Below are 13,850 nucleotides of genomic sequence, written 5' to 3' on the forward strand. Positions count from 1 at the left end.
AGTCAGTTCTTGCTAATAATTGTGAGATTGTTCTTGCTTGTTCTTCCTACAAGGTTCAACGTTGTAGTTCATTGTATTCATCCACTCTTTCTTCGTAATGTATGTTGGAATCAGAGTTGATTACGGATCTGTTCGAGTAATGAAACTCAAAGAAGAGGTACGTCATTTCGTTCGTGTCGTCGAGCTATTAAGCTAGAGCTAAAACTCACCTAATATCGATTCTGGATGGATAAGATATTCTAGTTTGAAGTTTGATAAATAAGAATTTGTTAAACTTAACTGAGAAACTCCTCGCATTCCGCCCAAACAAAGAAACTGTTCGTATTCTGTAGATTCCTATTCATTCCCCTAATCTAAAAAACCCACATATTACGTAATTTCGACCGAAATATGTCGATTTTGCATTGCGTCAGTATTAGTACTTGAATATTGTATTATCTCGTCGATAACATAAATATAGTACTTAACGAAGTAGTTATTTAGCAGGGTCGTACTTGTGTGTATCTTCACCACCTGCAAACAGGCGATGGAGCCTGGGGACGCATTAGTGGAACTGTAATAGCATACCGTAACCTTTAAGGCGTTGGAATTAGAGCCAATTTTGGTTCGATCTGACTCTTCAAATTTAGAAACAGAGCCTGTCACTGTTTTTGTCTCGTCAGGCTCTTAAATTAAGAACGAAGTCTCTCTCGAATCTAGTGTTGTTATAAAAGTGTAACGCCCCAAGCCTTAGCAGTTGCCGATATTGTCCCCGCTTTAACCACCTCACACAGGTACGGGGTTTTGTCCTTGGCGAAGGCACCACAAGCCTACCCAAAAGGCCTCGGTACTTACTAAGCTTGAGCTTACACATATAGCCCAGTCTCTGGACACTCTTGTGAGCAATGTGGGACTATTACGATCCCCCACCCTCAGCGAAGAGTTGTCCGCAGCTCTGATACCACTTTGTAACGCCCCAAGCCTTAGCAGTTGCCGATATTGTCCCCGCTTTAACCACCCAGGCCCAAGCCCACACGGGTACGGGGTTTTGTTCTTGGCGAAGGCACCACAAGCCCACCCAAAAGGCCTCGATATGGGCGACGACACACGATTCGCCCGACCATCAGAGTACGCAGCGACACCGTGGACCCCCCACAACGATTTTGTCCCCACTTAGCCACCACTCAGCGTGGTTTGAGGTTTTGTCTTGGCGAAGGCACCACGACCCTCCCAAGAGGCCTCGGTACTTACTAAGCTTGAGCTTACACATATAGCCCAGTCTCTGGACACTCTTGTGAGCAATGTGGGACTATTACAATACTTTGTAACGCCCCAAGCCTTAGCAGTTGCCGATATTGTCCCCGCTTTAACCATCCAGGCCCGAGCCCACACGGGCACGGGGTTTTGTTCTTGGCGAAGGCACCACAAGCCCACCCAAAAGGCCTCGGTATGGGCGACGACACACGATTTGCCCGACCATCAGAGTACGCAGCGACACCGTGGACCCCCCACAACGATTTTGTCCTCACTTAGCCACCACTCAGCGTGGTGTGAGGTTTTGTCTTGGCGAAGGCACCACGACCCTCCCAAGAGGTCTCGGTACTTACTAAGCTTGAGCTTACACATATAACCCAGTCTCTGGACACTCTTGTGAGCAATGTGGGACTATTACAATCCCCCACCCTCAGCGAAGAGTCGTCATCGGCTCTGATACCACTTTACCTTTTTGCATCAATACACACCCTAAACCCTGAATAGAAGCATCTGTATAAATCACAAATCTGGTGCCACTCTCTGGAATGACCAACACCGGTGCCGTAGTCAACTTCGTTTTAAGTTCTTTGAAAGCCTCATCACACTTTATATCCCATGAGAATGTCACTCCCTTCTTTGTAAGATTCGTCAAAGGTCCTGCAATACTTGGTAACCCTTTGATGAACCGTCGATAATACCCAGCCAATCCCAGAAAACTGCGAATCTCAATAACCGAGGTAGGTTGCTTCCAATTAAGCACAGCTTCAACCTTAGAAGGGTCAACCAATACTCCGCCCTTCGAAATAACACGGCCTAAGAATTTTACTTCCTCTTGCCAAAAATCACATTTCTCGAACTTTGCATATAACTGATGTTCCATCAGTCTCTCTAACACCAATCTCAAGTGATCTTCATGATCCTCCTTAGTCTTGGAGTAGATAAAAATGTCATCAATAAAGACAATGACAAATTTATCCAAGAAGTCCCTGAACACCCGATTCATGAGGTCCATAAACACTGCAGGAGCGTTAGTCAAACCGAAAGACATAACAAGAAACTCATACGAACCATAACGTGTCACAAATGCCGTCTTAGGAATGTCCTCCTCTCGGACTCGTAACTGATGGTACCCTGACCTCAAGTCAATCTTAGAGAACCACTTGGTCCCCCTCAGTTGATCGAACAGATCATCAATCCTTGGTAAAGGATATTTATTCTTCACAGTAACTTTGTTGAGCTCTCTATAATCAATACACAATGCTAAGGTTCACGATGCTCGGATACAGGAGGCAAAGAAGCAGAGAGGAATCAAAGTGCAAAGCAAGGGTGAACAAAAGGGTAACAGTAGCAGTTATGGGAAGGTTGGTTGGAATCAGCGCAACAACTATAATGGTCAACGGGATGGTAAGAGGCCTCGGATCGAGGGAGGCAACAGGGATATGACAGTGGTGACTACAGGTAGGCAACCGCCAGTGGCTAATGTTGATGGTGTGGAACAGAGACCATTTAGAGGAGTTTGTTTTAATTGTCAAGAAGTAGGACACATGTCTTTTGATTGTCCGAGGAGGACTAGAGCTCAAACAGGAAATCAGGGGCGTCATCATGAGCGTAACCCACAGGGCAGACCACAGGGACGTGGGCAGCAGTCACAGTTGAATGCTATCGCTCCTAGAGATGACCGCGCACCTACTGATGTGGTGGAAGGTACATTCCTTATTCATACTAAAATGGGTAAAATTTTATTTGATCATGGTGTCATGGGCACATTTATCTCTGTTTCTTTTGTTCGTAAGTTACCCATAGAGCTAGATCGATGTGGGAGATCTTCTTCGGTATCTTCTGCTTGGGGTGGTTTGATCGTGATAGACCACATCTGTAAGGGGTGTATTATTAGATTAGGTGAGCGAGACTTCGCTGCAGACCTTTTTGTGCTTGAGGTGGTGCGATATGATGTGATTTTAGGCATGGATTGGCTTGCCTCATACCATGCACTTGTGGGCTGTTATGCCAAAACAGTCACATTTTCTCTTCCAGGGGAAGAAGTGTTTACAGTGTCAGCATTGACCCGTCCGATGAGAGAGGTTCACTTGAGTAACGTAGAGCTAGAAGAGCATCCGGTAATGAGTGAGGGGCTTGATAGTATTGATGTGGTTAGTGAGTACCACGATGTGTTCAGAGATGTACCAGGGTTGCCACCACGCAGAGAGGTTGACTTCTGCATTAAGTTGGAATCGGGTACTAAACCTATAGCCCGAACTCCTTATCGAATGGCTCCGATAGAACTGCGAGAGCTTAAGGACCAGATTCAGAAATTACTAGATCAGGGGTTCATACGTCAGAGTAGTTCTCCTTGGGGTGCACCTGTTCTTTTTGTTAAAAAGAAAGATGGGAAAATATCGGCAACTGCTAAGGCTTGGGGCGTTACAAAGTGGTATCAGAGCCGAGGACAACTCTTCGCTGAGGGTAGGGGATTGTAATAGTCCCACATTGCTCACAAGAGTGTCCAGAGACTGGGCTATATGTGTAAGCTCAAGCTTAGTAAGTACCGAGGCCTTTTGGGTGGGCTTGTGGTGCCTTCGCCAAGAACAAAACCCCGTACCCGTGTGGGCTTGGGCCTGGGTGGTTAAAGCGGGGACAATATCGGCAACTGCTAAGGCTTGGGGCGTTACAAAAAGTCTCTCTCGAATCCGATTTTGGATGAACGAGATATTCAAGTTTAAACTTTGAATGAGATTCGGTTTTGGGGACTAAATGTCAAAAAAACAAAGTTAGTTTATGGGCCATTTGAGTAAAGCGAGCACGTCCAGATAGGACGCCTCATGTTCCACCCGCTCCAAACTACAGGATCTAGCGGTCAAGCAAAGCATCCTCTTGTATTGCGTTAGGACACCACCAAGAACGTTGGATCCCCGAAGAGCTATGTAACAGTATTGTTGGTTTGGAGACGTTGGGTCTGGACTGGGGGGGTATTAGGTTCCCTCGTTATATATCGATATCCTAATTTTGTATGTATGTTGATAAAGAAGATAATAACAAAGACAAAAGTATGTCTTCTTTAGAATTCCATCAAAACAAAATTTATAAGCAAACTCTTAGGTGGTGATCTTTGTCTCGTCATGCGAATTAAATCATCTCATTTATCTACATTTGAATCGCTCAAGTCACATCAATCCAAAAATTAAATCAATTGAATTAGATATCACAAATCAGACAAAACAAACATTCTAAAATATAACTCATAAATTAAGAGACCGAGTCAATTTTGACATTTGATCACTTTACTCCCCAAGATTCAAGTGTCGGAAAACTATCAAAATCCAAACCAAACCCACTTCCTCCAACCACCAAATGACCCTCAGATGTTAAACCCATCTTAGGAGCAACACTAATCTGACGTCTTTGCTTCTGGTCCAGCAAAATTTCTGATGTATCCAATGTTGGCAAATTGGAGTAATTACTTAACAAGTCATGACTCTGTTTTCTCCCCTGTTGTTTCAAAACTGAAGTAACCGGTAAAAGTTCATTAGCGGTTGAAATACCGGTCACCTTCTGAACCACTTCACGGAAATTACTTGAATTGGCAGTAATATAAGTGATGGAAGAAGAAGATCTCTTCCTTGATTTCCGTTTCATGATATTACCGTTGTTGATTGAAATTGAATTTCTTGGCTTTGAAGTTGTTTCTTGATCTGATCCTCCTCCTGAATAAGTAGGTTTTTCAATGAAGCTATTGGCAGTGAAAGAATTCGTGGAATTTGTATTATTAGTTAGGGTTTGGGAATGATTGTTTGTAGAGAAGAAAGATTGTTGAAGTGATTTTGTAAGAGTTTCAGTTTCTAGAAGAGTGAAAGCATCTGAGAAGAATGAATCAGTGATTGATGATGGATGCCATTGATGAAGACCTAGTAAATTCTCAGAATAAGCCATTAGAGAGAGAGAGAGAGAGAAACAGATGGATTGGAGTACTTTTTTAGTTTTAGAGAGAGAAAGATGAGAAGTAAGATAGGGTGAGTGATATTTTGAACACCAACCAACTCATTTAAATAGACTGTGATGAAACCGCGTTTTTTTCGGAGCACGTGTTTGTTATGAAAATGTATTTTACCGTTAAAATAGTTAGAACTAGGGTTAGTGATATTTATAGTGTTTTGTCTTTTTTGATGAGGCGGGAATATTCTTTGACCGTTGATGACGATCTAAGCCGCGTCTCCTCTAGTTATAACGCGCAAACTCTCCACGTGCTGACGAAAGCTTATCGATTTAGTCATGTCACTTGTTTTCTTATTAGGAAAGCTCCTCAAATTTTTTTGGGGTGTGCTAAAAGCACCCGCTCGAAATGCTATTGGCAGTAGGATCTATTAGTAGGCAGCTTACAATTTGAAAATTATAGGGGTCGGAAACTAACCAAACACTCGGTTTTGCCCGTAACGACGTTAGCTCGCTGTTTCTCTCTAACTCTTCTTCTCTCCTTTGTTTGTTTTTTTTTTTCACTCTGACTTCTCTTCTCTCGAACTTCTTTCTCTGATTCTACTTTGCTCATATTCTTTCTTCATGCATGAAAAATTCCCTATATTAATTAAAGAAGAAAAGTAAGAAGATTGGGATCTAATTTTCACTAAATATGGTGTGTGAGCAACCTTGTAAAAGATTTAAACCTTATACTGATTATGTATGTGTTATTGCATTACTATGAGTAAAGTTCGACTGATTTTGGTTGAGTGAAACTTAATCCATAAAATCTCAACTATCAGACTGAACCTATCTGCGCTTCCTTGCTAGCACATGGACCAGACATATGACACATAATGAAGTTGTTGTCTTGACACATAAGGGATGCTTGACTCCCAATATGAACAGAACTATGAGTTTTGGTAGACAAAACAAATTACAATGACGGAAATGTTTTTTGTTGTTGTATAAAAGAGAGATAGATACAGATGGAAAATATGCTCTTGCTCGTATATAGTTCAAGTTAGAATTTCCATCTCTATAGACTTGAAAAAGAGAAAAGGAAAGAGTATACAAGTTTATCTTTGAAATAAGGACAAGTTTATTGTCTAATCTTTTACTCAACATATGGAGAAAGGTACATAACCTATCAAGAAATTTATGTTTTCATTTCATGTTAAAGTATTGTTGTTTAGTTGTGATAAACATGATATCTCTAGGTCTTTCTATGTTAAGAGATAATTTATGTTATATGTTTTATCTCATAAACTCCTTGTATATGTGTATTAAGTTTTTCGTTTGTATTTTAAGTATGATTTCTTGTCTGACTGAAATTCGGATTTTTAAGTATGAATTTCAAACAGAAAATTTTCTCAAATAGTAGTGACAATATACAAGATCATAGTTAACATGTGGTATCAGGGCCATAGGGTGAAGATTTTCATGTTTGTCCGAAAATCCTTTTGATGAATTTTTGTATGTTGTTTTTCAACTTAGAAATTATCAATGAAAATGTTGACATAACTTTGAGAAATAAGAAAATCATTTAACCGTTTTGATGATTTACAATTTTGGTTGAAATCAAATAATTTAAAGTTGAGTTGTTTCCTTCACTCTTCAAATTTTTCAACCAAGTTTGTGTTTTTCACTACGAAAATGGAGACTTTTTGCGACGGCTTAAAACCGTCGGTAATGTAAGAAAACCGTCGCCGAAACTCTTTGTGACGGAACAGAATCCGTCGTGAAAGCCTCCGTCGGATACTTTTCGCGACAGTTGGTAGCGACGGGTTGTACATCCGCCGCTAAACGTGATTATTAGCGACGGTTTGTACCGAAAAAACCGTCGCTTCTACAAAGTTGCAACGGTGGAAAACCGTCGATGATAAGTTTTGATTTTCTAAAACAATAAATTGTATTTCGAAACAATAAATAAACCGTCGATGATAACTTTTAAGGGATGCTTGACTCCAAATATGAACAGAACTATGAGTTTTGGTAGACAAAACAAATTGCAATGGTGGAAATGTTTTTTGTTGTTGTATAAAAGAGAGTAGGGCGCGGTGGGAACCTAGTTATCATGTATTTCATCGTAAAAACATTAAAATTTATAGTGGGGTTGAAACGGAAAACTAAAAAAATTACTACTCACCTGAACGGAAAAAAACAACCTTAGGTTAAATAGATGAAATAGTTGTTCATAAGTTCAGTTTTAAAACCTATTACTTCATTAACAGATGAATTAGATGTTAAATGGTCTAAAATTAATTTCACGACGCTTAAACGTTTCGGTATATGTAGCCAAAAGAGACGCACGTAGGAGAGAGAAATATTTTAACTTTATTTGTACTCGTAACGGCGTTAGCCAAAAGGGATCTATGCGCCCGTAGGGCGCGGTGGACACCTATTTGACAATAATTTCATTACAGAAAAAATTCACAAAAAGGAAAAGGAAAATAGGCTCAACCATAGGAAGGAGAAAGACTTACTTCACAAAACGGCCCATTTACATTTTAGAGAGGAAAAAAAAACAACAAATAAGATAGACTCTTGTTTTTATGTTTACTCTCCAAGCCCTTCAAAAAATTAGATTATTTCTGTTCAATGAGCATACAAAAAGATCAAGACAAAAATGTGTAAAATTACAAAAAAAAATTGTAATTCTTACAAAATTTACATAATCGATTTAGTTACCAAATAGAAAAGAATACCAAATTCTTACTTGTTAATAAACACTAATGCAAAATAATAAAGAAAAAACATCTCTAGAAAGAAAAAAAATCCATCTCTACAAAGATTATGTGTTTCTTCTCAGCTCTCTCTTTATAAGATCACATAACTTTCACCTCAAAAAAATGAGAAAAATCTATTTATTCTGAATCCAAAATAGAAAACATTAACATTTCAAGGGCAAAAAAAAACAATACAACACTCCACCTCAAAGGAATTTGAACATAATGCCCACCAACTCCTTCACGTTTATGCATACCATTGGTAAAACCTTAGTCAAACTCTCTCTTTTCTACTTCTTCTTCCACTTTCTCTCTAGACTTCAACTAAAATTTGGAAAAGTAATCTGATGAGACATGAAAATGTCCCATTTGAATCTCTTAACTCGGGCGAGTTAGTCCAATTCGAGCCGCTACTCTAATAAATTGGTTGTTTCTCTTATCCAATAGGTTTCTATGGGATTGAGCACGGAAAGTGGTTAAAAATGGGAGAAAGAGACACAAAAGGTTAGTTTGGTCTTTTGGGGAGTTCAGTAATTTTGGCCAACGTCGATGCTCCGATGAGAAAGTAGAGTCCAAGACGAACCCAAAGGCGAAAACAAAAGTCAAATCGGAGTCGGGATGAAAGAGTTAGTTCGGGTCAAACTTTTGGTCATATCTAGTTGACCATAATTCGAGGAGGACATGTGGCGGGTGCGCAGGACAGCAGATGGACGGTGATAGGTGTGTACGGTACTAATTCGGGCATATTGGGAGGCACTCTGGAATTTAATTGAAATAAGATCCAGTGCATCTCATTTATCATCTTCAATGTCCCAATGTCAACCTGAAGGACACATGGCACGTTTCAATAAATCCAACGTTTGTACGTCCATCCTATCAAACCTTGAAGAACCTATGGTGTAGCAAACTTTCGTCATCCCAACAACATCACGTTAATTGCTGCCAAAGATGCCAAAGAAAAGGGAAGTTTCTTTTTGCTTTCCATAAATTTTGAAATTAACTCATCCTTTCTCTCTCACCTCAATTTGTTCTTTTGGAAAGAACACATAACAGTATAGAGGGAAACCGGGAAAGAAACGTTTGAAATAGAAAGAGATTTTCTTTCTCTTATTTATTTCTTTAGTAAGATTAAAAAATACAAAGAGATATTTGAGAAGAAATCTTAGAAAGCTTGAAACAGGAAAGTTAATGGCTGGAATTCAAAATCTTTTCTGATTATAGGAAGAATGGGAACACAATTAGAAGATTGAAGAACAAGAGAAGAGAAATGGAAAGTGATGGACATCAAATTTTGGTGAAGATTGATTGAGGGAGATTCTCAATTAAAATAGATTGAAGATTGAAGATAATTTAATAGAGAGAGATTTGATTTGGCTGAGACAATATAAACAGAAAAGATAGAAAGAAATGGTTATTCCCAAAATTTACTACAAATCTTCTCCATTTTTTCTCACATCTCTTTCTAAATACACAGTAAACAGAGAGCTATTAAGAGAAAGAAAGAAGGAGATATCTATGATATGAAGGAGGATTCTTTTCTTTCTTATTACTTGAGAATGGATTAAGATAGCTTTGCATCAATAGAAGATTGAGAAACAGATTCGGCTGGAAATTGAGGAGAACAAAGATGGTTTACTTTAGAAACAAAATTTCAAGGATTTAAGAAGATGATCTTATTGACAGAGCAGGGAATCAGTGGGCAGTGATTTTCTTTCTCTAATCAAAATATTTTAGAGAGGGATTGACATAGGAACTGGTCGGCTTCTTCCTCTCTATAAAGAGAGAGGTCAGACAAGGGCAGGAATCATCTCATCTTTGGGGATCAAATCCTCTTTGAAGCTCAATTAAACAGAAATATTAGAGAGAGAAGGGGAGAGAGAGTTCCGAATTGTATTCTTATTCCTCTTTTCTAAATCAGAGAATCATCTATCTTCTTTTCTTCTTCTTGTGTAGTTCTTTTTGTGAGAGAGAGTACTAACAGAGTAGAAATTGAGAAACACAAACAGAGAGTGAGAGTGATTTGTATATAGAGAGAGAGGATTGTAATTTAATTCTTTATATAATACAATCTTCAATTTCAATTTCCATGTGTTAGCTGATTCATATTGAAATAGAAAGAGAGAGAGAAACAGTAGAGAGAGAGGGAGATTTTGTTGGAGAAGAAGACCGCGTTTGGTCAAGAAGTGTTGCTGGAAAATCATTTTCCATTGACGCTGGAAAATTATTTTCTCCAGAGAAGCGTTTGGCTGCCAGACAGGAAATCAGCAAAAAGAAGTTTAGTTGTTCTTCCCTTTCTTCTCTTATTTGTCATATTTGTTTTGATCATGAATAGCTAAATCTCTCATCTAGGATTTTATGATGAAACTCATTTTTGATCTTTTAGAGATATATCTTTGATTGATTATTCTTTATTATGCTTCATGGTTTAATTTGTTTTAGTTTGTTAAATAGCTTTTCTATTCATTATCTATACTTTTAGGTTTGATACATCATGCTTAGGTTAAATCCTTTGATGGTGTATACTTATCACTTGATAGATAATAGTTTAGAGGTTTGTTTTTCAAAATAAATACAATTACATTGTTATGATTTCTCGGTTTTAACAAAAACATCCCCCGGAATTAGGTTAGTTCATTAACCGAAATTCTGAGTTATAGGAAAAGAGAATTAATCATTTTAAGTATTTGTTCCAAAAAGTGATTTTATAAGTGGATTCCAAAATCCTAGACTTCTCCCCAATTTGAGTTCATTTATTTTATTTGTTTTAGAACTTTAGTATTTTATCACCAAAATCATAAAACCAAAATCAAAACCAAAACCGTACTATCTCTAAGTTTTAGAATATGTTTAACTAGTCTCTGAGGAACGAACCGGTCTTTCCGGAAATATTACAACTTGACACCCGTGCACTTGCGGGTGTAGACCTATTTAGGGTAACTTTATAGGCCCATCATAATCCGAACATGAGTACTGCTTCTAGGGTTTTAATCCCAGACAAGAACTTACTCTTCTCTTTAAAAATCCTAATTCGGGAATGGTTGAATATAGATATTATTGGTAAAACCTTAATCAAACTCTCTCTCTTTCTCTACTACTTCTTCTTCTTCCACTTTCTCTCTAGACTTGAACCTGAAATTTCTTATCCCTATATCGGATGCCGCCAGGGCCGCCACTGTTACTCCTCTGGTGGTGGTAATGATGGTGGTTCTTATTGAACCACCGGATAAATGTCGTCCATTTAGGCCCAACAACAATTTCTGACCATTCTCTTGCTTCTTGAAAGCTATTATACCTTTATTCCGCCATTTATCTTCGTATTGGTCTGATGAGCCTTGGATTCTTTCCCACCAAGGGGCGGATCCGACGCTGTGATGATGGATTGATCCTAGACAAGGTAACCAAAAGCATCATCCTCTTTTTGTGAACGTAATTTGAACCGTTTCTTCTTCTTTATTTGATGATTGATGTGAAATCTAGTAAACCTAAATACTAGGCTAATTAGATCAAATTAAAACTCGCAAGTGTACGAACCGTATGTAAATATGGAAAGAATTACGAGGTCGATCCCACGAAGATTTGTTTGGAATTAAATCTAAACCTAAGATTAATTAATAAACTAGGAAAGTAGATAATTGATTTCGAAGATAATTTTAGAAACTAAGAATTTAAATTTAGAAAACAAAACAAAGTTGTAATGGAAAACTATGAGTTGGTAATCTAGGATATTGGAATTCACCACTAACAATCATATTCAAATCTAATATCTAATTCAAATTATTATCCCTCTTTTATAACTCAAAAATTGTTAGAACTCAATCTTCAATTTTCGGAAGATAAAACAAGAAAGAACCTTTTGTAATTAACTAAACCCATAACCCACTTCACTTAAAATATCATGCAATTAGGAACCAAGTTGTTAGTTTCTTAGGCTAACCGAAGTACGGCTAATTCAAAACATTAAAGCACATTAAACAAGAGATTATAAAATAAATACGATATGAAAATTTAAATACTCATGTTAGGGTTTCATCCGTTATCCTAGTGGGAGAGTTAGAAACCCATGATTATCAAAGACATGGTTGGATTAATGTAAGAGAAAAAGAATCGGATAGAAAACACCTTTTTTCGCCTTTTTTTCCTTCTGCGCAGCCAAACAGAACCTTAGGGAAAATTAGTTTCTCGTCTTCCCGGAAACGATTTCCAGGTGAGAAAATAATTTTCCTTCTCTGGTTTTTCTCTTCCTTCTCTGTTTTCTCTTTATTTCTCTTTCCAAACTTCTCTCTTTCTCTCTCTAAACAAACCAGAAACACTCTCTTTCTCTCTCTAACAGTAATGATAAAGAAAGAAGAAGAAAAAGATGAGATTAATGGAGGTTTTTAAATTATTCAATCTCTTTCTCTCTCTACAAACAATGGCTTTCTCTCTCTCTTATTTCAATATAAACCTCTCTCTGTCACTAAGAGAAGAATAAAGAAGAAGAAGAAACAGAAAAGACTTCCAAACTCTCTCTCTCTCTCTCTACCTCGGATTTGATCGTTTAATGGAGGATGATTTCTCCTCTAGGCTTCTTCTCCTTATATAGCTTTGATTGAGTCGGTTTCTTCCTCCTTCTCTTTCCTTTTCTTCTTTTGAATCGTTGAAGTCGGTTTTTGATGGAGTCGGCTAAGAAAAAAAATGGAAACTCCCAAAAAATGGGAAGTCTCGGTTTTAAGCTGAATAATTGGTGATGAAGGTGATGATGCTGACGTCATGATGACGTCAGCAGAGGCTTTGACTCATGGTCCACCTATTTTGACTTGCTCTAATTTGCTCATCCGGACTCCGATTTGACTTTCGTTTTCGCCTACGGGTTCGTCTTGGTCTCTACTTTCCATCCGAGCACTAATCGCGATCATGAAATCAGAATCAACAAATGACCAAAATACCCCTCGTCTGCGTTTTTCCAACTTTTATCCGTTTTGCACATATAACTCTGAAAAAGGTACCTGAGTAGAAAAAGAGGTAATCCATGAGAGTAACTTGCCCTAGATAGACTAACTTGTCCAAATTAAGAGACTAAGATGGGACATTTTCATGTCTCATCAAACATCCCCAAACTTAGATTTTGCTAGTCCTTGAGCAAAACAGAAAAGTAAAACTAAACCTAATTCACCATTTTCGTAGGGAATCACGATTACACTTAGCACGTGCAACAAGCCGTTAAACCCCTAGGTTCCCCCTAGTGGACGAGTTGTGTCTCGTGAGGGTTTGCAGCGAATCTACCCACAAAATTCAACATTTCAAAAATCAAGAAGGGTGTAAAAATACATGATCCGGACTTGTTTATCCAAGAGATTTTTGAAGGCTAATAGAAATGCAATCTAAATCAATCAAACCATCCAAAAACTAAAAATCCATTCACTAGTAATCAAGACTCTAAGTGCACGTGACCAGCCATTGTGAATATCATTTCGGTTCTGAACAGACAAGACCTCGATTACCGTCTTAATACATTTCGCCTCGACTGTTGCCTCACGGTCATACACTCAAAAATTAAAAATCGCTCAGAATTGGTTCACTCAATGTGTGAGTATGAGTATGAAAGAAAACTCAACACATTATAAAAGCTGGACTAGAATTTATGATGGACGACTGATCTCATGGAAAGGAAACAACCACTAATACGGGATGGAGAAGCTAACCTACTCTTCTCACCTGATCTACTTTCTAACCATGTTTTCTAGAGGTCAATAGACACTAAAGATGAACTAGAACTCCCGAAAACTCGACTTCTTCAAATCTTCAAGAACTTTTTCAAGGGATAATTACTTAAACAAACACTTTTCCCTTCTTTTTCTTTCTTCAAGGGATAGCCATTTTTTTCTCTTTTTTTTTTTTTTTTTTTTTTTTTTCTTTCAAGGGCTAGTCACTTCAAGAACTCTTTTTTTTCATTTTTTTTTT

General features: G+C 38.1%; 1 protein-coding gene and 1 long non-coding RNA gene across 2 annotated transcripts; one reads left to right on the top strand and one right to left on the bottom strand.

Moving 5' to 3' along the window:
- Positions 1-4,347: 4,347 nt before the first annotated feature.
- On the bottom strand, positions 4,348-5,230 carry LOC147558913 (uncharacterized). Its single transcript, XM_086657676.1, has one exon. It carries the CDS (start codon positions 5,158-5,160, stop codon positions 4,507-4,509), a length of 654 nt encoding a protein of 217 aa, XP_086513802.1. The 5' UTR covers positions 5,161-5,230; the 3' UTR covers positions 4,348-4,506.
- A 3,025-nt stretch (positions 5,231-8,255) lies between these two features.
- LOC147558914 (uncharacterized) lies at positions 8,256-9,344 on the top strand. The gene is made up of 2 exons (XR_015234463.1): positions 8,256-9,184; positions 9,256-9,344. It is a non-coding gene; the product is annotated as an uncharacterized LOC147558914 (long non-coding RNA).
- The last annotated feature ends 4,506 nt before the right edge of the window (positions 9,345-13,850 follow it).

Source organism: Eschscholzia californica, unplaced genomic scaffold (assembly GCF_041429995.1).
Source record: "Eschscholzia californica isolate CP2 unplaced genomic scaffold, dmEscCali1.0.p SCAF_2, whole genome shotgun sequence".
Lineage (NCBI taxonomy): Eukaryota > Viridiplantae > Streptophyta > Magnoliopsida > Ranunculales > Papaveraceae > Eschscholzia > Eschscholzia californica.